General features: G+C 39.6%; 2 protein-coding genes across 2 annotated transcripts; both read right to left on the bottom strand.

Annotated features, from left to right (window-relative positions):
• Nucleotides 1–1,012: 1,012 nt before the first annotated feature.
• LOC103368151 (coenzyme Q-binding protein COQ10 homolog, mitochondrial) lies at nucleotides 1,013–4,690 on the bottom strand. The gene is made up of 5 exons (XM_008296417.1): nucleotides 4,504–4,690; nucleotides 3,192–3,344; nucleotides 2,670–2,862; nucleotides 2,025–2,126; nucleotides 1,013–1,419 (listed from the first exon to the last, which is right to left on the bottom strand). The coding sequence occupies exons 1-5, from the start codon at nucleotides 4,599–4,601 to the stop codon at nucleotides 1,267–1,269; spliced, it is 699 nt and encodes a 232-aa protein (XP_008294639.1). The 5' UTR covers nucleotides 4,602–4,690; the 3' UTR covers nucleotides 1,013–1,266.
• A 2,691-nt stretch (nucleotides 4,691–7,381) lies between these two features.
• On the bottom strand, nucleotides 7,382–10,743 carry hsd17b1 (hydroxysteroid (17-beta) dehydrogenase 1). Its single transcript, XM_008296416.1, has 6 exons — nucleotides 10,635–10,743; nucleotides 10,134–10,295; nucleotides 9,865–10,044; nucleotides 9,626–9,719; nucleotides 9,330–9,513; nucleotides 7,382–8,514 (listed from the first exon to the last, which is right to left on the bottom strand). The coding sequence occupies exons 1-6, from the start codon at nucleotides 10,729–10,731 to the stop codon at nucleotides 8,359–8,361; spliced, it is 873 nt and encodes a 290-aa protein (XP_008294638.1). The 5' UTR covers nucleotides 10,732–10,743; the 3' UTR covers nucleotides 7,382–8,358.
• Nucleotides 10,744–26,256: the final 15,513 nt, after the last annotated feature.

Below are 26,256 nucleotides of genomic sequence, written 5' to 3'. Positions count from 1 at the left end.
CTGCTTAACATAAGCATGCTGTATTAACACCTTTCAGCGAACATAGATTTTATATTTTATAAACTGATCTTACAAGCTGCTGTCTCATTTTGCCTCTGTAGTGTTTTATTCTACAGTACTTTGTTTTAAAATTTGATTATACTAGTTTTGTATGTATTTTGTTGCTGACTGTCTCATTACTCATAAAGCACTTTTGACAACTCTGGTTGTTTTAAACATGCTGTATAAATACATTTGCCCTGATTTGATTATTTGGTGTTAAATATTGTTTGTACTATTACAAGTCTCTATTGTCTCAGAACAAAAATAGCATTGTTATGCAAATATACGCTCGCTTATTAATGTAATAAACAATTTAAAGTCATTATGAAAGAATGAATTGATTTGCTCATGAAAACCAGTAACAAGACTGCTCTGAGCACCAGTTACTCTTCACTACTGGACTGGAACTCTTCAAACACATTTTTTTGCATCGTTTATATCTGAACGACATTGTTTGCTGTCACGTTGACCTCTGCAATCCCTCAAACTCTCTTTCAACATTTCATTCCGCCCTTCTCCAATGACTCTCTCACTATGTGTTGTGTGTGTGTGGAGTGGAGGCAGGTTTGCAGGTGCCAGAGCACAGCTTCACCACAATCATCAAGCCTCTACAAACAACCATGCTCTGCCACTACCCCAGCCTGAGAAACAACATTTTAAGCCATTTGCTATTTAGAATTTGTTTGCTTGTTTACTCTTCTGAATTTACTTTGTGCTCTATGTTTGCAGCTCTGCCTCTTCCAACTCCATCCCTTTGTTTGTCTCAGCTTTTGGGTTAACTAGCTCCAAGTAACAGGGCGTCATCTATAATATGCTAAATGTAATTTATTAGGTCCTATTATGTTTGAAGGCATGACCTCATCACTATGTCCTCTCTGGAACTGACTGCTGCACATTTAGACAGATTTACATTTCACTTGTCAGAACATCCTCCCACAATTTTACAAAGAAAACATCCGTATCCAACGTGATCATTTAAAAATCATACATTTATTTCTATCCATAAAATAAATAACAATGCACAGAAAGTTAAATAAATTAGCTGGTGACTTATAAATAAATATTGTAAAATATATTCGATGTACATTTCAGTTCCGGAATAAGAGCGAGTGCAAACAGAAGATCTGGTCTTCTGTGTAAGACAAGGCTTGATCCAGGTAAAGCAGCAGGCTGCCAGGGTTTGAATAAAAGTCAGTGAACAGAGGGAAGGTCAAAGACGTCGCCTTAAGACAATCGCCTCCTCAGCGGTGCCGCATGCTGATTCCTGTAAAGTGTCGCCGCCCGTGACTCAAAGGCACCGACCATTTGCTTAACCACTTCATCAAAGAACACACTTGCCAGCTGAGAGTGCAGAAGGGACTTGAACTCAAATGACACCTGCGGAAGACACAGAAGGAGGAAAAGCATGTTATCTCACCGTTTCTGACAATCTTCTATTGAGTGACATTAGCAATACATTTTCCTACAGTTGAAATTCACACATCGTATTTAAATTGCAGTGTTAAGTTATTTTTGACAGTCAGGCTTTACTTCTTTTAAATGCTTATGGGTTGCACAACACCCCTTGTTTAACATGTTCTACTGAAATCCTACCACTTCCTGGCTGACCCTGACATAATCTGAGCCAACATTAAGGTCACACTCCTGTCACCAGCTCTTTAACACTGTTCCCTGCCCTGACAGCTATTTCAGGCCTGCCCCAGTGGACACCAGCATGTTACTAAAGACTAAATTTAGAGCATAATGAGATTTTAGTCAACACTTCCTCTCAGTTCGTAATCCATTTACAATAGTACAGGAACGGAGACTAAAAATTAGTCTCTCCTTAAGCATGCAATCTGATCTCCTGTGAGCAAGTTACTCCTGGGTGGGTTTAATTTTATGGACTCACTGTCAATGTGCTTTTTTTTCCTGTTGCGGTTGATGACAAAACTTGATTTCATTATGGCTCTTGAGATCCCATCTTCACTTTAAACACTTACATAGAAATCCACTTTGCAGGAGCCTGGTTGGTCTTTGGCTCCAGGAGAGAATCTCCATAATGTTTCAAGATGGCTGAAAAGGGATCCATCAGTGCACACAGCCTGTTTTAAAAAAAAAGTTTAAAAAATTACCATTTATTCATCATTGACTGCCAAAAGACAACATGCCGAGAAGATCACAGAATCAACTGTTCCTCTCATGGAAACTGCCGTTCTACAATATTGCGTCACACTAAGCTATAAATAACTTGCTGAATTGCTTGTTAACCCGAAATAGGATGTTGTGACGGCACCAGCAGTCCACTACAGCTGGAAGAGGCTTACGTAAAAACTGCAGTTCCTCTAATCCTTGTTCATGTTGGTTCTTAGAAAACTTCCACTGTACTAACATCACCAATCAACTTCTCTCTTCACACGAAAAAAGTCAGAAGTTTTTCCTCTTAAACATTAACAAACTGAAGCACCACAATGGTACAAACTTTGGGTGTGCTATCTGCGTTGTGTTCAGAGGGACTTTTCAGTAACTCAAAGTTAAACAGACCAAAATTTAAACTCATGTTATTAAAACAAAAAGCTATAAAAAGGAGTTTTCAGACAGACATTGGAAAAAGTATAGTGTTTGTATTTGCCTGAACAAGTACTTACTCTGACTTGGTGGTTTGGAACAACGGTGACCTCAGAGATGTATCGCTCAACAATGGGGGCAAAACCGATTTCAAGCTCTGCTCGGATGTCACCGTTTGGTCCCTTCATGACCCGAGACTTCTTGCACCAGGGCACAAAGTACTGGTACTGATCCACACTGGACACCACGCCGTACATCTGCTCCGGAGTGTACCTGAGCACAGAGTTACATAAAGACAGAAGCACAACCAGTGAGACGATGTCGCCGTGTTAATATGGAGCAGTAAGTTCACCTGCTGAAGCGGTTTGCAATTTCTATTTAATGCTCGGTTTTGAGTGGATTTTATAACCCTATTTTGTTGAATATTTATCAGTTGTGAAAATGTGACATTAATCTAATCAACAATATGTTTTCCTTTTGCCACTCAAGTTTTTACATTTTGTTTTATTTACTCATACACACAGTGACATGGTGCATGTTTTTTGGGCCCCATTTTCTTACAGTGGTTTTTTACCTATTACATACTCTAAGGGGGCACTCACCCTAATGTCCGGGACTCTGTGTACTCAATCCTGCGGCTGCTGATGGAAGCAGCCAGGTTGATGAAGCTGCGGCTGGGTGTGCTCAGGGGGGTGGCAGGGCAGAGGTTGAGACTGGTCCTCCTCGCAGCCAGAGCCCCACAAGAACCCAAGTGTCTGAGGAGAGGACATTATGCATTTGTAAGTACATGAATGGGTTGTGAGAGAAATATCTCTGTTTCAGTCGGTCTGTGTCATTTACACAGTTTGTTCAGGATATGTAGGTTTTTTCAAAGAAACCAAAGCATTAATTTACAGTTTTCTTAAGACAAAATAACTGGATTTCCTTATTGCTGATACTGACAATTATTGCATTTCATTTCACACTGTGGAAGCTTACAGGTGCCAGAAAGTGATCAGCTGATGGCTGTTCACGGGAGCGACTATCCTCATGTCTGTGCATTGTTTTATCTGCTCTGTGTCCTATATTATCACCAATCAGGTGTTTTTACCAGTTAAAAGACCAGTTGAATTCATGCAATGCGGTTTTTATTCGCCAAAATGACACTGCAGCCCCTACAGTGTAACAAAAAATGTCATTAATGCTTCAAAAATAACTTTATTGCATTCACGAGGGTTATATTTTAAAGATCAGGGTTGCATGCTTTATGTTAAAGCTGTATTGCAGAGTTCACATACTTCTGCAACTGCTTTGATCTGGATCAAACATACATAATATGCAAATACATCGAAGTTTATGTCTGCGACGTTAGCAAAAGTGTGCCTTTGTGAAACTTTAATGTGTCTCGCAACCAAATAATTGTGACCAGAAGTACAGTTTATAGTGTAATCTGGTTTAGACTGATTTACAGATGGCTTTTGTACATAAAATAAAGGAATTCTCTCATTTTTGATCATCCTATGAGCTGTGATCTTTAAAGTATAACCCTCATGAATGAAATCTAACTATTCTTCATGACAGTTCAATCACAATGCAGGGGCTAAAATCACTTTTTTGCAAATGGAAAAATGCATTACATGAGTTAAACTGGTCCTTTAACCGGCAATAACAACGTAATTGGTTATAATGTAATGCAAAGAAAATGCACAGACTGATATGGATAATTGTTTCCATGGAAATCAATCACTTTTTGGCACAACCTCGACAAAAGCACCTCTGAGGAGTCCCGTGACTGCCAAACACAGCTACACACACTCAAAACACTCAGCAATAAAACTTCAAAATGACTTGGACAACTTCAAGTTCAAATGAACTTTGCTCGGTGTTCCGTCTACCTGCGCACATGTCGGTGGAAAAAATTCCGTCGCGACTCACCTGAAAGTTGTTCTGTTCCCCCGCACCAACTTTGACGAATGGACTTCAGACAAGTCCACCAGCGCCCTGAGGAGCAGAGAGCTCGTTTTGTTGGTCATTGTCAAGTTTGTGATGGAGACCAGTGAGTTTCTTCGACCGGAGGAACGTCTCTGCTATCAGAAAAGCCGCAGCAGCAGCAGCAAACCGGCTCAGTCCTGAACCGAGAGCAGCTCCGCTTTCAGACTAGTCGGGGGTGACGTCATGCGAGGTGCACTGGCTCTGGCCAATCAGATCTGTGATAGGTGATTTGAAATTCGCAGCTGATTCGTCAGGATGATCAGAGACTTAATGCAATAATTAGCAAATCAGTCAATTGGTTGATCGAAAAATTAGAATTGAGGATGAGTATTTATGGAGAGATTTGTTAGACAAATACTAATTAAAAAAAAGAAGTTTGCTACAGACTGTGTTATCAGTGGAGGTCTAGTGTTACTAGAAAATGTCTGTATTAGGGGTCATTTGATTAGCACTTTCTGTAAACCACTTGTTTTACTGCTTTATAGGAAAAACAAAACTGATACAACACGATTGAATTGTCCACTAGGGCCCTTCGACTAAAAATAGAACCAAAAATAAAAACAAAAACAAAAAAAACCCCACAAAAAACACAAGAATAATTGAAATAATGATAGAAATACACAGAAAAATACATTTAAAAAATAATACATAGATGTATATAAAGAATAATACATATAACATAGAATAATACATAAAAGATAATACGTTGAAATGTCTAGAGAGATAAGGCTTGCAGAGTCAGTAACTTCTTTTAAATCACTTCTTAAAACCCACTTTTATCGACTTGCTTTTATGTGAAGTTTACTTTTAGCTTTAATTCGTTTCAGTGTTTCATTCTGTTTTTATGCACCATCCACCTGTTTATTTTACATGTTCTCTTTTTTTTTCGTAATTTTTTTTAGCTGCCTGGTTCTTTCGTATGATGTCGTTTTTAATTCGTTTTTATTCTTTAAGTCTTTAGATGTTTTACTGTCAAAGCACCTTGTGAACGCTGTTCTCAAAGGTGGTAGAGAAATAAAGTTATTGTTATATTGTGGGATGCATAATCACTACAAACCCACATAAAACTAAAAAGGAAGTAAATATTTCTTGCCTCATTGTGAGTACATTTCGCACACATGAGTCATTTGTGACCAGCGTTGACGATCAAGTTAATAGAATTTCCAGTAGATTGTGCAATCAAGCCAAAGTCTAAATGATAGTGTGTGTTCAGTAAGCACAAGCTGTTCACATAATGAAACTGGACTTTGATGCCATAAAAGAATAAAGGCAACCACTTTATATTCAAATTGTCATAATGTTTAACCCTATTCAGGACTTTCATGTTGCCATACAAAGAAGGTCTTTCGGGGTCCATTAGACCCCAAGAAAGAATATGTGCAAAATATTTGTTGGTATTCATTATAGATTTTTATACTATGTTAAATACATTTTCTGATAAGTTGACGTATTTTTGGTTCCAAAGGCAGGAAAAATGTCCAAAAGACCCCAAAAGTCCTGAACAGGGTTAAAGCAGAGAATAAGTAAAAGTATCACCAAACAACAACAATCAAAAGCATAGACTAAGACAAAGTTTAAAGTGTTGTATAAAAGTCGAAAACTCCATTTGACTTTTAGACATTTTACAGCAGCCTTCATCTGACCCTCGTTATACTGATGTGCATAATACCACAGACTATAAGAGGCCAACATGCGTCTAAGTGCTGCTGTATTAAGTGGCTGTGCGGTAACACAGCCAGAACTGGTAGAGCAGGATCCATTTCAGGATTTGTAGAGTGGAATTAGGCCACTTGATCGGGGTAGGATCTAAGGACCTCAGACAATCCCATCAAAGATAGGTCGGAAGCGTAACTCGTAGACGTACAGACAAGATAACCTGTCTCATGTTAGAGGAGAACATACTGAAGGGTTTAACACTCCCAGAATGAGCCAAACGTAACACGGGGAATGGATGCTGTTCCAGCTGGCCCTCTTTCAGTCTGATCCATGAACTTTAATAAATTCAGTGATTCAAAAGCCCAACTGCAGCAGGTTATCCTTACAATCTTCAACAATTCAGAAGGATTATATATATGCATATTTATCTTGACTTTCCTTATAATTATGTTAAAATAGAAAGTGATAAGAGGTAATTTTTTGTTTTTGTTGTCTTGAATTACTTTCTACTGGATTTGTTTTGTTTGTTCATGTTGACTTCTTATTACAAGACAGTCACTAAATTCACTAAGCTGCTTGCCACCAGTGTCACAAAGTCACTTTATTGATGTCACTTGTTTCACTTCTCTTGCATTTCAGGGAATATGTTAATTATTGACAGTCTGTCAGTCGATAGACTTCAGTCACCCATCACCTGTAAAAAGCATGCAAGCTCTGAAGATAACAAGCCAGTGTTAGATTTGAAGGATTAAAAAGCCACCTATCATAATGTAATTGCCCCAGTACTTTCAAAATTACCTAAGCTATTTCTCACGGCAATGTGTACACAGGACCAGGGGACAGAAAAGGAATCCGAATCGAGGTCAAAGGGCTTTTAGGGCTAAACCTTATTTTGCGGTATTGCATAATTTCTTACATTACCACAAATACTTGAGGATACTTGTCATAGATTTATCTCTGTTTCAAAATATTTGCTATAATTTTCCATTGCTTGAGATGTAACACAGTCACATTAAATCCAAAATAAGTGTACAAGAAAAAATGATTCAAGTCACCTTAGCTCATTCCAAATAATTTATTTATTAATCCATGCTTTTATTCATTTATTCCAGAATTGTTCATTTAAGGCGTCCATTTCAGCAAACAGCAGAAAAGAAAGAAAACATACAACTGCAGTCATTTATGCAAAAAAAAAAAACAAACCTGCATATTTGAAAATACCATCATTAGGCAATTATTTTCACTTGTCCCTGTGTTCAACAAATAGCAAATCAAAAATGGCATTAGTAGTTTTTTGTTTTCACTTTAACATTCTGTTAAGAAGCATGTTAATCCCAATAAAACATATCAAGCATGAGGAATGCAAAAGCTGTGGTAGCCTATGATTCAAAACATAAAACATAATCTTTAACAAATATTTTGCCAACAAATCAAAGAAAAGTCTATTTTTACACTTTTTTGTGATAAAGAGTGTTCTGATAAGTGTCATGTATAAATAGAAGCATTGCGTCTCTCCCTTCCATGAACTCTACTCACTAAACTTTGTCCGCACTGCCCTTCCCAGCTGAGCAAGGACAGCAACAGGAACAGCTTTATTTGGAGGGATCAAAATTAGAAAAGCTAAATATTAACCTGAGAGCAGTGTTGAAATTCTGGAAGAGGTTAATGTAGGATGAGGAGCCCGACACAGAGAGACATACCGGAGACTCAGGTGACTTAGGTTGAAATAAGGTTTACTGAATTCAGGAGAAGGATAACGAACTGAACTGCACTTCATGCATGCAATGCCAGCATCAATTCTACAGGTCCCTCTCACACCTACAGTCCTCCCTCAGTGGGAGTCACACCCAGATTTATAGGAGAAAGGGAAACAAAGATAAGTTGGCGCCTGGGTAACCTCTGGCCTTGAGAGGTGCAGGTTGTCCTGCCTGTCCTCCTACAATGAGGTTTACATGAGGTTTACGTGAGAGCACACCTCTGCTACAAGCACTACATTTACCTAAGGAGGTCAATCAGGGTTCAATATCTTCTCTAAAAGATTAAAGATTAAAAACAAGGAAAGCATTTTTTCCTTCACAAGCAGTGGCTGCACATAAAGTACTGGCTTGATTGAAAACAGGGCTTGTAAAAAAAAAAAAAATGCTATTGCTCCTCAGTTGAGAAAATGAGTTTGCTCATAGCGCTGATGTACTGTGATCCATCTGGTTCTGTGACCTTCAGCTTGGTCAGAGGTGGCACAACGCTGTTGGTGAAGTATCTGAACGCGGGGCTGGGAGACTGGATGGCATCTAGAAATACCTTGGAGACAAAAAGTAAACACACAATTGTGTACATAGGTAGATGAGCTCCTAAACTGACACACAGAATTTCATAAATTTGTTGCAATAAACTTTATGGCTTTATGTAAGTGAGGCATTATGATCCTCAAATAAAATAAAATTAAATATTTGAAGAGTAATGCACTTTTTTCTTCAACATGAGGCACAACACAAGCCCCTGTCTGTGTATGTGATTACTACTGATGCACTTAACTGTATTTAATTGTAATTATCATTTTTTATTGTAGTTATGTATGGAAAAAATTGCACTGCAAAGTAACTGGAAAAAGTATTTAAGCACAATGTATGTGGAAACACATACAATCTTTTTAAAGAAGAAGTTAAAAATGTGATCCACCTAAAGAATTAATTATTTGATTTATTGTATTTTGGCATAACACACAAAGAAGCTGTGAAACTTTCCCGACTCATCTACAGTTGTTTACTCTGTGCAGGGTCAATTGATAAAATTTTCGTATTCAGAGATGCTGTCCTTTTCCCCACCCCAATATCAGTTATGTTAAAGAAAAACAAAGAGAAACATTTGACTTCTTCAAATTTTTCCGTATGTGTGTGAAAATACAATGTCAGGAGCTATTGATGCAGAATTGTGTGTCCGCCTATCAACAAAATGTTGTGTGATTTCTTCAACTTATTAGGTTAACGTATTGTATGATAGATTTAATGCAAAAATACTTCAGTAACACTCTTTAAATATTCAAACTGATTCAACTTTGCCAGTATTATAGACGCATTACTAATGAAGCTGTAATCTACCGAAGACATACAACCCACCTTTACAATGTCTTCAGTGTCCTGTGCAGCATTTTGGAAAATATCGCTGCAGTGCTGCAGGTATTTTTCATAGAGACTGAGTGTTTGGATATCAACCTGCTGGAGAGATGCATCCTCAAGCTCCACCTTCTGTAGGTTGGCCATGAAGTCAGTGTTGACTGGACCACACTCAATGAGACTCACACTGTAGGAGAAAGCACTTTGGTCAAAATTCTATCCTTACAGTCAAAAATATGTTATGCTCCCAAATAGCATTTAAACAAATCAAATGAGATGCAACAAACTTTAAAACTCACTGGATATTGAAGTGTTGCAGGAGAACAGCCAAACTCTCACATGCTCCCTCTATTGCAAATTTGCTGGCACAGTACACCTCATTAAATGGGAGACCTGCAAGACCATATTTTGGTAATTTCATGCTTGGTAACGAGCATCATCATAATCTACTCACATGATTTCTCATCATTAGAAAAACTGCACATGCAGAACACTTTTGGCATTCAGCAAATCCAAAATATGAACCTGCTTGTCTCACCATGAAGCCCTCCGGTGCTGCCAGTGACCAGAATGCGTCCCTGACCCTGAGCCTTCATTTCCGACAGAAAGGCCTGGATGGTCTGAACGGTACCCAGGAGGTTCACCTCCAGAATCTGCCTCATCGAGTCCAACGACTGCATCTCCAGTGGCCCCATCAAGCCCACACCAGCGTTACACACTGTGAGTAATGAGCACAGACTAATTACCACGTGCAAATCATATTCTATCCAGTCCAATTATAATCAGAACACACAGACAGGAGCATACCCAGAATGTCCACTCGTTTCTCAACAACCCTGTCTCTTGCATCCAGGATGGACTGTCGGTCAGTCACATCCATTTGGAGTATGTCCAAAGTGTCCTTGTGCAGGCCTTTCACACACTCTAAAAGACGCTCCTTCTTGGCCAGGTTTCTCATTGTGGCATAGACTAAACAGAAAGTAGAGCTTAGTAGCACGTTTTACTGTGTGTATAAAAACGAAATTCATACTTTGGGCTCATGCACAAATACAAATTAGTAATAGGCAACTGTTTTCACACAATATTTCTGCAAATTATTTGTTTCACCATATGTGTGCATGGTAGACCTGATGGTGTGTCAAGTGAAGTTATTTGTGTAGCACAACATTGCATGTTACACAGTGTCTTAGTGGCTTTAAAGGTTCTTACCTATACAGTTCTGACACAGTAGAAGCTCCTTAAGACTACATTTTATTACATAAGACGCACGATAACAGACCATGATTGGTAGATGCCAGCTATAGTTACCTTTGAATGATTTGTCGGGGTCAGAGGCCAGCCGAACTGCCAGGCTGAGACCAATCCCAGAGGAGCAGCCTGTGATCAGCACCACCTTCTTGTCCATTGAACCTGGTTCACCAACCTTCAATGGAAAGCAGCAGAAGCAAAGTGAGAGGTACACTATTAACTGAGCCAGACAATGGGATGGAGACATGAGAACTCCTTTCAGTGTTTTTAAGTCTTTCACAAGGCCAGTTATTCCTAAACATCTGCCTGTTATCAGCCACCTGGAGTCTCTCCATTTTTTCTCATGTCCTTGGTAGTACAGTTTATTTTTTTTCTCATCAATGTTTGTGTCAATGTGTTTCTGAAAGTGTTTATATTAGACTGACTGCTCTGTCTGTCGCAAATTCACTTACTTTTGAGAAAATAACCCCATCCAGAAAATCCTGCATCACTGTGCCAATGATGAAGTAGACCAATGATGTGAACACCAGGTGGCGGCAAAACATTATATCATCAGTACTGTAACACACAATGAATAATGCCACACTGACCTCTGGGGTGCCATTGACAACAAGACAATGAGGCTTACAATAGCCAGAAATTAGCACAATGGTTTTAGGTTTAAGGCACTGAGGGTGGAAAGTTTTGTTCTTATAAGTTTTCTGAAACCTTGCATCCTTTTCCCAGGCTTGTGTTGCGAGAAGTTGTTATTTCTGGAAACATAATTTTTAGATGCCATTCAGCTCCAGAAGTATTGATTCAAGTTAATACAGATGGAGCATCTTTAAAACCAACAATAATGTCTAAAATATTTCTCAAATGTGTGAGTTATCTCAGTTCACACATAATCCATCTGCATTAGTTGATCCAAGCATCAAAAATACTCCTTAAATGAGCCATTCAGTTGAGATCATTTTTGCACTGTCTGTTCCCAGGATTAAGAAATCCACAAAAACATCAGTGATGAAATAAAGCACAGGAGAGAAAAGTCAGTGATATGGGCCCAGGAGTCTTGAGTACCAAACTACGGTGCTATTTAAGTTTAATATAATCCCAAATCCTTTCATCTGTGGTCACAATTGTTTGGGATCTAAGTATTTCAAACAAGGAAATGCAGCAGGAATGTAGTTTGAAATGAGAGGAAAACGGGGGAACTTGTTATTATTATGATTATATGTTATATGATTAATGTCATCATGAGTTTTCACTAGGTGGCAACAGAGTTTCAGGTACAAACTATTCATCACTTAGTCTGCTCCCTTTTGAACATTTTGAGGACTTTGCTTTAGGTGACTATTTGATCAGATTTGATAAAGGATTATGCACTACAGTAGGCACACTCAATATGGTATTAGGTTTAGGAAAACTGGTCTTTTTTGGTAAGATACATATTATGTAACATTTACTTTGCAGATTCAATTCACAGATGATATTTGCGGGTATGCCCTCATATGCAGCATTTTTAAAGTCACTTTTAAGTCTGACAGTCCTCTGTTGTTCAGTCTTTTCTTCCCCTTTATTACCTTGCTGCCATCTTTCTCCATTCTTCGCGGTTACCATCACATGTGCATTCGCCTACAGATGATTTTCTGGGCAGGAAAAAAAAACCCAAACTTGCATGGAACATTTCAGCAGGCTGATTTAAAAAGAATTTCTTTTGCTGATGGGAGCAAAGCGAGTAGGAATTTCCTGCCATTTTGTTGCGTTCCTCCCCCAGAGCTGGCATCAGCTTGGCTGCTGTCCCAGAGTCTGTGGGACAGATAACAGCAGGCCTTGAACCTCTTTCAGATATCTACAACTCCCGAGCGTTGTTCAAACCCTTGAACTGATTGACCTTAGACATCACTTGGTTTGAGCTGTTTTATGGTCAGTGGTATGCATCCATTTGTTACTTCCATTAAATGCTTATCTTGTTTGGGTACTGAAGCTTAATTAAAGAATGTAAAGTGTTTTGACCCATATGCACAGTGCATTGTTAGTGTTCTTTGAAGAAGCGGTGAGGAAGAACATTAACATTTTGCTCAGCACTGTATGCTAATTGCTTTAACTTATGTGAAAAAAGGAAATGCCAGTAGAACATTTAAACTTATTATGGTTATGCTTTGAGCTTTAGTTCTCCTTTCCCCCTTTTCACCTGTACAAAGTCATGCAACACTCCAAAGAGAGGGCTGCACTTCATCCATTTCTTCTCTTTGAATCCATTCTGGCAGCATGGTACAGTTTGTGGTCCATGGTCTAGTGCAGTTGGGAAGGTTCCTGCTACACGTGGCCTACAGTCTCCCTGTGGCCCAGTAATTATCAAGAGAAGGTCTAGTGGCAGTGCACACTGGCCTGGAAAAGCCTTTAAAATGCCTCTTGGGTAAGACTGGCCCAGGGTACTGAGAGTAAACAGACTTTTGAAGACCTCACAGCTGTTTAGAGAAAGAGCAAAGATATCCCACGTGCATAGCCGTGTGTCTTTGTGGCATTTTTATTTTATTTTTTTTTAGAAAAGTGTTTGTTGGAGAGCTTGTAGATTCTGCACTGAGACCGCAGTGCAAACAGCGAAAGAGCTATTTGCTACTGCTTCAGGAGGAAAAACAGAACAGCTCCCTGGTGTCAGTCCATTCATGTGCTCGCCCTGTGGAAGACTGAGAGTCACATTGGACTGAGCAGACACATGTGATGAGTGCATGGTGTAGACACGGTACACGGTTTGTACTAACACCGAGGAGCTGCAGAAGCAGATGTACTCGACAGGATGTCCCATGTGAGAGCAATGAGCAGAAGTGAAACAGCTGAAGACGTGTTGTGGTGGTTGTGGTGAAGCTGAAAAGTCACGCTATACCTGGCAACAAAATCTAGTGAGGCAAATTTTAACGAAGGCGTTTCAGATGAAACGAAATATGCAGACAATAGATTTCTCAGAGATTTTATCTCCTTACGCAGGTACAAGATAAAACAGTTCAATGGCCTTTTGAGGCTGACAGAAACTTGTTCTTAGTCTCAAAAAGGCTGATGCCTGTCATTCTTGTGATTGCTTGATGTAATCTGCTGGAAGGGGTTCTCCAACAGCTTAGTAAGAGGAAGGAAAAAAAGGTCTTACTTATGATGGTGATACCAGGAAACATAGTTGATTAGTTAAATTTAGAATAAGACAACTAGGGCAATCATACCTGGAGTAGAGCAGTATGGATGCTAAGATACAGCGCTGTTGAACGTAAAATGTGTTGTTGAAGATGATGCAAATGTGATTCAAGATGTTTTAATCAATAAAGTGTTTAAAGTAACATTATTAATAGTAAATATGACAGAAAAATGGTTGAAATAGTTGTAGCCTAGCTGTTAAATAAATAGCAAATAGTTAAATGTTATGGATAAAGAGCTGAAAAAGCTAAAGGCACAGAATACCATCGTCCTCAAATGTATTCATACCTTTCTATTCAAGAAAAGGCTAAATTCACACTCAAATAAGTAGAAACTGAAAAAGTAATAATAAATAAAAATTTGCCAAATTACAATTTACTGAAATAAGACATTGCTTTGAATTGTGGTTGAAAAAAAATAATTAATAATAAAATAATTAGGAACCACTGCTCTGACTGAGATCTCCCATTATCTGTACATCCCAGATATTCTGAGATGTAGAACACCATGACTTTGTGCCTTATAAAGGGTCAGACTGTCCTTTCCCATTATTTGTGTCCTAGAACACAGCAGTTTTCTACAGTCAGTGAAAAGACTTTACATAAACGCTGTTAAATGGAGCAGACAACAATAAAGGCAGTGTTCCTAAGGAGACAGAAATGTCACCGAAATGTTATAATTTGATCGGTGTTTCTGCCTGTTGTTGTCTCTATGCCAATAAGTTCATATTACTAAAGCATTCTGATATCAACTTAATTCCTCTCTATCTGCCTAAAGGGATATGTGTCACTTTAAAAAAAAACAACACCAGCGTCTGCATCTGATGAGATAGAGTTACCGTGTCTGTGACCTTTTCTTGCAGTTCTTTCTTGACACACAAATATCCTTTCCTTCAGCTCTGGTTCTAACAGTTCAAAATTCAACTGTCAGTCGGTGAGAGAAGTTTTGTGCTTCTGTGTGTTAGAGTTGAGCTTTACGATATATGTGTTCCAAGGATATGTGGTAAAAATAGAAAGTATTCTGTTCTGTGAAACCCATCCAGCCTACAGGACAACTGGGACCGAAGTGAGGGATTGAAAGAATTCCCTCCTTAAAGAATGTAATCCGGGATGATCAAAACCCAAACCGAGGAGCTATAACTTTATGTGCCTGCTTATAAACTGCCAACTGATGAGAGATGTGGCTTTGACAAATCTGACGACCGCGGAGCTTATGGCAGGTTTACTTCAGTAAAGGGTAAAGAGAGAGGCTGAGAAATGTCCAGTGCATTTTTCACAAGGTAATATAGAGGCTTACTCTTTTCTGGTAAAACCATCACAGCTGAAACGGGAGAGGATGTGTGGAAAGAATGAAGACGCACACACTGAAGCAGCGTCAACACATTTTCATCTTCTGATATACAGAAAACCATTTCCTGAAACTATTTTAGCACAACTAGCGGAAATTCTGCAGACTTATTATTAACTCCTGCATTTTGAATTTAACTTACATGCAAGTTATTACCCTAATAAAGAGATGTAGTCATCTGGAAGCATTATCATTAATATACTTGCTGCAAGTTCAAGACAGAAAGAAACTACATATCAATATTTTCGGTAAGGAGCATTACAACATTGCTGTGGGACAACCCAGAGCAAAAACAAAGGCAACTCATGTCCTACCATGGGACAGAAACATATTTTATTTGTATATTTTCCCTGAGTTTTTGATGTATGTGATCAAGCAGGGTTCACACTATCCTGCTGGACATGAGGCTTTACGTCAGCCGTAACCCTCGGGGTCGCTGCTTGACCTGCTGCTTCGGCATTCCTCAGACCCGTTTGTATACAAAACTTTAGCGCTCCAGGAAATGACTGGAGTTGTGTCATGGGAAATGTCTCGTCCGTCTTGAATCAACTGTTCGAGGCATTCTTTCACGCTGTTATAGTGGGGACATCCTGTTCCTTCTCTTTTTCTGGGCCTTTAGGCACTCAAGTCTGTACTGGGACTAGACCTGACCTGTATTCAGCCCAGAGCGTTGATAATCTTAGACATGGCTGAAGCAGGAGGTCAGAACGGGACAGTTTTGGTATGAATGCATACCTCCTGCAGCTGCACCATCATGGAGACTTTTGTTTGGTTGACAAATATATCTGGAATATGTATCGAAGGCTTGTTTTGTTGTGAGATTCAGCTTGTGAGATAACATACAGAAGAAAATTTAGACAGTCTAAATGCAGATATGATCAGTGAAGGTTTGCTGGACCAAATCTCTGGTCTGGTTGGGAAAATAGCACAAAACTGTGATTGCACTTGGCATCTGATTGGGGTCAATAGATGAATTTACAACCGATAAGTACCCTTAAACTAAAATATTTAAAAAAAAGATTGTTCTTAAATATTCAGTGGCTATATATTGAAAATGTCCTGCGGCACACATTCCAATGTTTTACATTTTTGTTCTTGGCTTGTCTTTTTTATCCAGGTGCAGCAAGGAGTGAATGCCAAGCACTCCATGCATCACTTCACCACCTGCGATGTGGTAAAACGAAATGATGGGTGGTGTGTTGAGGCATGGTAAGTGACTCAGTGATACTGGTATTTACCTGATACTGAGCAAAAAGCGTTGTAAAGGCCAGCAGACTTTGTTAATACTGCTCACGCTGGGCACTGTCAGTTAACCACACCTCTTCTTTTTGCCCTCATACTCTGTGCTTCCTCTTTCTTTTGATTTCTCTTCAGTGACCTTTATATCCTCGTTTTGGTCTGAATCATTTCTAAATAATGTCTCTCCAGGTGCATTCTTGTCCTCCCAGAGATACTGATGAAATCAGCAGCAGACTCCACCCAACACCTGGTTACCTGGATACGCTGTGTTTACAGGTGGGTCTGGAAAGACTGTGACTAAGTGTGCAGACATACCATTTCGCATTGTATGAGCAGGCATGTCAGTAAGTGGGAAAACTTCCCTGACAGACACAAGCCTTAATACCACATCACATATCACACACCTTTTCTTTTAAACTGTAAACACTTTTGATTTGCATTTCACACTAACACATGGCCCAGCCTCTCTTTCCCAGAAGCTCTTTTCTGCATTCTCATGTGCAAATACTCACCAAACCCACTTCCCCTGACTCTCAGATGCATATAGTTCGCACGAAACAACATTTGTATGCATTGCAGTTGAGATATGCAATCTTGTGGCCTGAATAATGCAGTCTCGTCCTAATGTTTGTCTAAGTGTCTGTACTGCGCTCTTTTATTTTGGTTTCTGCTGGTCGAGGATACCCCACCTATTGTATTAGCTTGCATAACCTTGCTGTTTAAGGAACGCTCGTGAAACTTGGGCGCACAGTCTGTCAATGGCTTAGAAAATTCTGATAACACACCCCAGATAGCCACCTCATACCACGATTGCATAATCACTGCCTTGACTTTCAGTTCCCAGGTGCTAAGTTTGACACACCTGTGGCATGCAGGCCTGCTAAATATCTATCACCATGAGCACTTTTTCTCCTCTTTTCTCAAACTGACATGTTTAAAAGTATCCTATTTCCTCGGCAGCCTTTGTCAAATGCTCTCGGTACCGACCCAGTACGTCCCACACTCTCACAGTTGAGAGCTAATCCTTGTTATTACCTCAACAAGTGCTTCTCTCACACAACCTAACAGAAAGTAATGCTGTCTATCTTCATTTCTAACATACCTATTGCTGCTTGTCATTGTTTGTTCTGACACTGTGGTGTTCCCATCGGTTGACTCCTCGTTCATGCTACACTTGACAAAAGATTCAGTACAACGGAGATAGCCTGGCCCTGCAATAAAAACTAAGATAAATCCTCTCCCTGTATGCCTGACAGCAACACAACCGCTTACAGTATCTAGGGTTGCTATACGTGCTGTTTGTTTGTCTGTTTCATTTCCTGCTGTGGTTCTTGTCAATTTTAGTTTACGACTGGTGGTTAAAGTAAAGTTTTTTTCAGAGCTGCAGGGCATTTTTTTTATATTTTACAGGTTAAAAGTGGCCTTTTGCACGTATAGAATATGAGCAAGAAAGAGTGCAAAAAAAAAAGTTAAATGCCATACTTGTTCAAAAATAAACAAATCATGTCTTATTTGTTGTCACAAGAGTTTGTTTTAAAGTTGATTATATTAATTTTGTTTTTCTACACAACCTCCCACTCAAATCTCAGGATGCATTTATAAAACATTCTCAAGGACCATCTGCAGCTTATCACCTCTCAGCATCATTTCCTTCACTTAAAATGACCAAGAGCAGGAGCCAAGTCCCCAACGTGAGTTTGTCCACACTGTAAGTGGTGCTACGTGCTTATCACACATCTTTCCCTGTGTTGTCATGTCATTTTATTGCTCATGTGGAGGAGAGTTTCCCCCATCCCCTTCCTCTTGTGCTAATAGTCTGCTCATGCTCTGATGCTGCTCTCTTTAAAAGCGATTAGAGGGAGGGTTTAAAGGCTAAGGTACATTTGGACAGTGATAGAAGAGCTCCGCTGTGACATGTGGCTGCATTTCTCAGAAGGCCTTCTGGTAGATGGCAGCTGAATCTGTCTTGTGGTTATGAGATGACAGAGCAAAGGTCAAAATAAAGTTCTGGGAAACGTGCTGCGCTGCATGATCCTCTGAGAATCGTAAAAGTCCTCTGTCATGAGCGGACCCTTCAGCTGTATCTGGGGCGAACATCTTTGCTGACAATTTCTCATACTTAGTAATTATTACATAAGACTATTTTGACCTATAATTTGGGTTTAGAAAGTTGACTTCTGTGGAGGCAGCAGATAGCATTGCAGAAGCGGAGAAAAGCCCAAACGCATGATTATTAGCCGCTGGTTATATAAGATGGCTTTTTTTTTTTTTCGTGACTTCTTCAACCCAAGAAATCAAGTTAAAGTCACAGAGTGACATGCATGGCAATCTTTGCGACGGGCATGTCAGGAATGCTATGGCATAACAGCCTAATATGGGCATTATGCTGAGTTGATGGGCCAGCTTGACTCTCAGTAAACATTCCAGCTCCTCGTAGTTTCTGTTCAAGATGTTCTAAAGTCACTTTCACATTCCTTCCTTGTTTGTGGCTCAGTGCGGGATGGTAAAAGGATTACAGTGTCTGAAAGCATGGGTGGTGTTCCTGCCCTTCACGCCCTTGCTCTTACAATAAATTGCGTCGGCTCTGTCAATTAGCACCGGTATTTGATCCTAACTTGACAGATTCCTGTCATTGTTCTAATAAACTGTACTTTAGATAGAGTTTCTAAGTTGTGTGGCTGTGTTAAAATTAGCAACTAATTTTAATGCTTTATAAAATAAGAATCAAATAATCTATGAAGATAATTTAGTGACTGCCAGATTGTGAGCATGTTAGAATAGAATTGAAAAGAATGCTTTAATTGTATTCATACACAAAGTACAACAAAATTAACAGACAACTTCAGTGGTGCAAAATACTAGTATAAAATAAGACAAATAAAAAATGTACTGAAGGAGCCAATAGGATATATGTAGTTAGGAATGAGCACGATAACAGCCAAATGGTAGAACAAATATATTACACTGTTGACTAGTCTAGGTGTAACTTTGACATCACACAATTGCTGTTTCCAACTAAAGGGTTAGACACCTCTGGAGGTTCAGAAGATAAATGTGAGGGGCTGTAGGGAAAATAATGGGAAAGGAAAAGAAGGAAAAACAAAAATCTGCTACACTCATCTTCTGCTGTGAAATACTGTGGGGGGGAAAAAAATCAACAATGATGCAAAAGTAACAGTTAAAGGGTGGAATTGATGGAAATATTATCAACTTGTAGGCATCTTAAGCTTAATAAGGGTCAGCAACCACAGACTTTTTGCAACAAGCCAAAAAGCTGTTGATTTAATCTTCATTAGTTTGTTGTATATTGTAAAATTTTTGACATGTTTTCTGGGTAATCGGTATCGAGTGACCTAATTTCTCAGACAAATATAGTGGAGTAAACAGACCGATATCTCGTTCTGATGTGTAAAATTACTGAGAGCCTCAAATGTAACCTCTAATTGCGAAGCCAGAAAGATTTCCCCACAGACAAATGAGACAGCTTATTAGCTACAGTTAGTCATTATTCATTCCAGATTTTCTTCAGATAAAACAAAGAATAACAAAGTGACTGAAAGAGTGATTGAATAATCTTGCCAATTACATGAGGATGTAGTTTTGCATTTTCAAACACAAAGGTGTTTTCCTATGAGATTCAAAGACTACATGAAATAGACATAATAAAAGCACTGAGGAAACACACTTCTGGGCCGCACTGCTGGGGAATTTCTTTAATTCATGACTGTCTTGGCTGTCTGAGTCTCAAGTAGACTTGGCCAGATCATATGACCGATCTGTCTCTGGGGTCTTTGATCAGTGCTTTGGATCACATACAGCAGTGGACATATCCTGTTCTCCTCATTAACGTTACGCTCGAGACAAAGGTGAAAATGACATCAAAGGTGCTGGAAAGCTCTTCTGTCAGGCTGGATTTGGGGAGTTCATATTTTATAAGAGATTTACTTTCTCATTAAAGGAGGTGAACTGTTTGAGATTGTGAAGTTATCTTAAAGCAACTATTTATGTAATATTTAAAATCTTTAAAAGCCTAATATTTCTCATTTAGACAGCTATTGTTGCAATGGCAATGTTCCTTCTTCGGCTTACATTGTAAAAAAAAGAAGACAAAAAATAAGGAAGACAAGGCTGTGAGGTCATTTGATAGTGAACTGATAAGGGGATCTGTAGTTTCCAAATAATTCGTCTCTGTTCGAAGCTGGAGTCTGCCTCTGGTTTAACAAGGATGTGGCACCAGATTCCTCTGTCCAAGCCTTGCGTCAGCAGGGGGATTCCTCGAGATCCAGCATCTGGGTGCTGCATTCTTGCCGTCCCTGCGCATTGCCATCGCAACACTCACGAGACGCAACGATTTGAAAGCCACAGTCACAGACAGAGTTGTTTCCTGTCCCCCAGCTGGAGTGAGGGGTGTGAGAAACATGCTCGCTGCACTCAGAGTTATGGCCACAGAGGCGAATAGTAGCAGGGAATCAAATAACCCCATCCCACAGCGACAATGGTCCCCTCTCCAACAGACACTTCACTCAATAGATGAGAAGGAGAGACAAAGGGGCAATTCAGTGTCTGTTAACACAAGAGGCCCTGTCCATAACAAATACTGAGCTATGAATGAAGATAAAGATGTGGAGGCTGTGCGACAAGACGTGAAAATGCAACTTCTGTTTCTACTGGATCAAAGAAAAAGAAGAAAAAAAGCAGGTGTAGAGATTATAAATCCAACATATCTAGCATATCTAGATCCTCATGCAAATCACTGGGATTGATTAAGAAGATTATGTTAAAACCCAACAGATGGCACTAATCCTTGTCTTTATATGTGGGGTTTCAGGGTTTTGAATTAGAGGAGGGCCTGGTAGGGGTGGGTGTCTGATCAATGTAGGGGCACGCCCTCAGCGTGGCCACAGACGTTGGGCTGAAGGGAATGAATCTGAATCCCTGCCACAGTGTTTTATGTTTCCATTCATCCTGAGGTGCAGACCACTGGAATCTGGGCAGTTTATTTGACTTTTGCATTTTCTGTTGCCGGCTGCAATCAGTTCAACATCACATGTACGTTAAAAATCCTTCACAGGGTTCTAAAACAGGAGTGTGAAATGTCAAATAAGTGGCAGCCAAAACAAGTTCCTTGTAGGAGTAACGTGTGGTGAGAAATGTTTCGTTCATTAGCGGCTGCGGGTCACTCGTCTGATTTGTGATGTGATCATTTGAAAAGCTGAGGGGGTAACTAAAGAGCACAGAGGCCTGAAGGGATGCATAAATAACTGGCTGTCAACATGAGCCATAAGTCATAGCTGTGGGGTCTTTGAGAGCTAAACTGGTGGAAGCACACACATAGGGTACACACACTTTAGTCTAGGTGTCTCTATGGGAGGTCTTGTCGAGGTATACAACGAAAGAAAATGGGAGCAAGAATATAAAATTATGGGAGTGAATGAGCAGCTGGATTCTCAAGTTCATAGGAATCTTGAGCCAAACTGTGGATTTAGTGAGACTTTAGAGGAATTTGTTTGTGTGAATAAGGACAAAACACAGGGAAACAGTAGCAGGATATGGGCCACAGCCAGTACAACAAAGTAGGATGAATGATTTTCATGGAAAAGCAGGGATACGGCTGAAAAGCTCTTCATCTCGATTTCACCAGGCTGAGGCTTTGCAGGAAGTGGAGAAAATGCATTTCTGAGCTGTGGGTCAGGTACAGGAAAGTTTATTTAAGGGAACAGAGGCATTTCTGTTTGTATCAATTTCATTTTTGTGTGTTTTTTGCCATCTGCATCAAAGTTCATTTGTCCAAATCAAAATGTTTTGGAAAAATATATCCCTTGTTAGATTGCAGAAAATGTGCATTCCTGTGTTTTGTTCGCTATTTGTCATTTCCACAGGATGATTCCTTCCTATATTAAGTGACGATCGCAACCTTCACTCAGGTCACAATTTCCCCTTGACCGGCTCTTTGGTCCAAATCAAAATCTCATGACTGTGTTTCCATGAAATTTGCTGTCTGTCTACATTCCTTAGTCTTAGAGGATGTTTTATTTGTATTTCTTCTGCTCCCATAAGGACAAAGTCATACACAAGAAATATCACAATTTAATAGTCAGGTTTTTTAAAAATTTACTCAACCCATTAGTTACCATATAATTTTCTTGCCTCTTCCCTTACAGTCATAAATCCTTTGGAGTTTAACCCAATGGCATTTTCTCTATCAACACCCATCATTTAAGACAATAATAGTAAAAGTGAAAGTAAAGTGATGAACTTGCAGACAATGTAAAAGGAACAAAAAAGGCTGCGTAATTGACGTATTAATCCATTACAACAGTAATACAGAGTGTAAAAACAGGCTACATGCCATAAGGGTTAACACAAAAGTTCAAAAATATGTGCAATACATTTAAGCTTATTGGTGGGGAATTAAATTAAAATTGGTACCAGTCTCATATCTGTCTATGGATGACCAGATGCATTAAATAAATCTATTACTACAGAAATCAGGTAGCTAAGTATATAGGCTGGAAACATGGAAAGCAGCAAAAAAAATAAAATAAATTAAAAAAAAAAAAAACAATTCTAAAGCTCACAAATCAGCACATTTTTAAATTTGTTTAATCATGACAAAAAACAATTACATTTCATCTTTTTTATATTGATTAATTTGGTGAACATTTTCTTCCCTTTAGTTGCTCCAGAGCCAGGCTGCTCCTCCTCTTCCCAATGCTAAGCTAAGCTAATTGGCTACTGGTTGTAGTGGACAAATATGAGAAAGGCATCAATCTAAATATCTGACGATCCAATATAAAGCAAGTAAACAGATTTAAAAAAAAAAAAAAAAAAAAAGCACAATGACAAAAGACAGTGTTTCTTGCAGTACAATGCACCTGTTCACAATATGAATAAAAGAGTGGTCATCAAGTGTGACATTTGCAGCAAAAAAGAAAAGGTTATACTCTTTGTCTGACCTTTGACACGGACCTCCCCTTGCCTCATTCCTCATGCAAGTCACAAAGGACAACACAGCAACAGAACAAGCAGCCTGCTGGTTACATGTGGTCAAACAAAAAACACCAAGGGACACGTACAAAGGAACACACAAACGCAAATCACACGTATGCAGGAGCAAACACTCACTCGCACACAACATTCTGGCTCTGTTTGATGCAGACTGGTAGGATCAGAGTTAATTATTCCTCATTGGATGGCTCATGAAAACCACTGACTTTTTACTCACAAGACCGACCACGTGCAGTTTTCACCTTACAAAATATGACTTTATGAGGTCCGTTATGATGTTTGCCCATCTCTCACCTCATTTGAAGTTGAGATATTCCCATAAACCAAAACCACAAAGCTCCTTCCCCACGGCTTTGTGGTGGGATGGATATAAGGTCGAGAGGCTAACCTCTTTAAAGATTTCCTTGGCTGTGTTTTAAAGCATATTCCTTCTCCCACACAAACTTTCCACACACAAGAAAAAGCAACATCAAGCGCTTCTTACATTTGAAGTCATTAAGCTCTTGAGCCGGTTGTGTGTTTTATTCTTATCAAGGTTTTGCAAGTCCTTTGTGTTGTTTCACACTGAATATTCTTCACTCGCTGAGGGAAAGCCAGAGGATGATAAAGGCTGGAATGGTACCAATGGGAAGTGTGTGCGTGTAATGCATCAGCTTGTTGCGCTGTCACCACGGCTACGCAAACAAACACAGAGAACCGAAGCAGCACGCTTCACCAGGTAATCATTAACGCCAAGCCGACCCTTGACCCTCTCCCCCCCTCCCATGACTCCGTGACATATGGCCACATCTACCTGCTGTTACGGTGGTCACTGGGCTGTGCTGCTCAGTGTGGTGCAGAAGCAGCAGTTAGTCTTGTTAGTCACATTCATGCACATTGTGAGCGCACTGGCAGAGCGTGCAGATTAAAGGGCAAAACCTAATGTTAAAAATAGAAGGAGCACTGGTTGTAATTCTAATCTACCAACACATTTTCCCAGAGGTATTGTGTGTCTGTTTGTCATCCCCAGTAGCTGAGTGAGGAATACTTTCATGAAACAAACACACTAAAAAATAATCAGGAAATTCCCGTGGCAAAAGCCTGCCACAACAAATAGCATAGAAATGTCAGCAAATGACTGTTTGCAATGTATCTCCTTGCAGACAATTGTCTTGTATATGTGTGTGTGTGTGTGTGTGTGTGTACTCAAGTGCTTGTTTACAATTCCTAATTTAGAGGTGTTTAGTTTGACAAGAGGATTTTGTGTAAGTTTTCCATTGTGCTTATTCTCCCTTTAACTTTTTTTTTTTGTTCCTTATGGATATTTCTGTACGCTAGACTAACACCACCCTGTTTCTTAACACTCACCCCCCCACCTCTCTCCACCTCCCATGCTCAGTTGCCAATTAAAATACATTTTTTCCATTTCTCTCCTGACTCAGACATTCCAAATGGATTTCTCCGCTTCCCCATTTCCTCTGTTTCCCTCTCTCATCTTTCTTATACCCGCTGGCATGTCTTCTTCTATCACTCTCCCTCACATTTGCACCATTTATACTCTTCCAACCTTCTGGTCCTGGTTTTATCTGACCATCGCATCTCATTTTCATCACACGTTGCTGGGAAGTTTTGTTTATTACTGTCAGATTGCAGCTGCTATTTTTCACAACTTTATTTTTTCATGCCATCCACCCCCCCACTGAGACAACACTAATTTGTTTTGGCAACCAACCCATTTAGATAAGTCTTTGATGGATGGCAACTGGTGCAGGACCGTGTTGGCCACCATTTTTCATCTAACCCAGAAAGGTGACTGGTAAATTCCGAAAACTTTTGTTTTAAATCATGCCGATACTATCAGAATAATGTAAGTCTTGTTTGGCATAAAGCGAGTACAGTGAATCAGTGAATGGAGCTGTGAAAGGCTTTATGTGCCTGTTGTTGGATTAATGAGACAATGATGTGGCTGTGAACGGGGGATGGAGACCGGAGACAGAAGCAACAGCTGAGAAAGCCCTTTCAGTTTCTAAGTTGGTCTGTCTGTCTGTCTATGGTTAAGCTTGGCTGCATCTGTTAATATCCACGCCCCAACGGCCTTTAGGGTGGTGTAATATCTAAATCTGCATGCAGCTATTTTGGCCAATCTAGACAAGCATTGTTAAGCTGTTTATAGAGTCCTTGCACGTGCAGTCAGCTCAACAACATTCTGCTTCTCTTCTGTACTTTTTAGAGGAAGATGAAAAGCCTAATGCCTTCTGCTCGTTGTAAATAAACTACTGCACTTTGCTTTTGTCCCACTTCCACAAATCTGACAAGAAGTTTTGCCTGTGTACAGAAATTAAATGTTGACCACAATAACCGCCTTTAACTGCAAACAGACACGTGCACAGCTACAGTTGCAAGTTCCTCAAGCCTGGGAGGTCACATTGTCAGAAAGCAAGGCAGGATGTGGCAAAACATCTTCTCATCTGCATCTACCTGAGTACAGCTTCTCTCTCATTCCTCTCTTCCTGTGCTGCTGATTTGCAGCAACCCACACAGTGCACAGCGTGTGAGCAAAAGAAAACAAATCAGTTGCTGCAACAAGGGGGAAAAAAAAAGTCTGTAAAAGCTAATTTCATACTTGTGGGAGAAAAAAAAGATGCAATTCACACTCAAGCTTTCCACTGCAATCTGTGGGTCTGCAATTTAAACACAAACATTCCCAGTCCTCCAGTCTGTCTTTCCTCAGCGTTGCATTTATCCTGACTGTCAGTTTTTCCTTGTTGGTTTTCTGGTCAGGAGAGAGGAAATAAACCTTGCATCCTTAAGTGTTGCTACTTTGAATTGATTGAAGTGTATTAAATGTACCTTAAATGGCTGTTTTTTACTGAGAGACAGCAATGCAAACAGAAATGTACATGCATGTGTATATGTATGAGTGTCTGCGAAAGTCTGGAGAGGT

The sequence above is a fragment of the Stegastes partitus genome, unplaced genomic scaffold, assembly GCF_000690725.1.
Source record: "Stegastes partitus isolate 25-593 unplaced genomic scaffold, Stegastes_partitus-1.0.2 Scaffold1126, whole genome shotgun sequence".
Classification (NCBI taxonomy): domain Eukaryota; kingdom Metazoa; phylum Chordata; class Actinopteri; family Pomacentridae; genus Stegastes; species Stegastes partitus.
The sequence above is the reverse complement of the archived record's forward strand: the minus strand, read 5'-3'. Positions and strand labels throughout refer to the sequence as shown.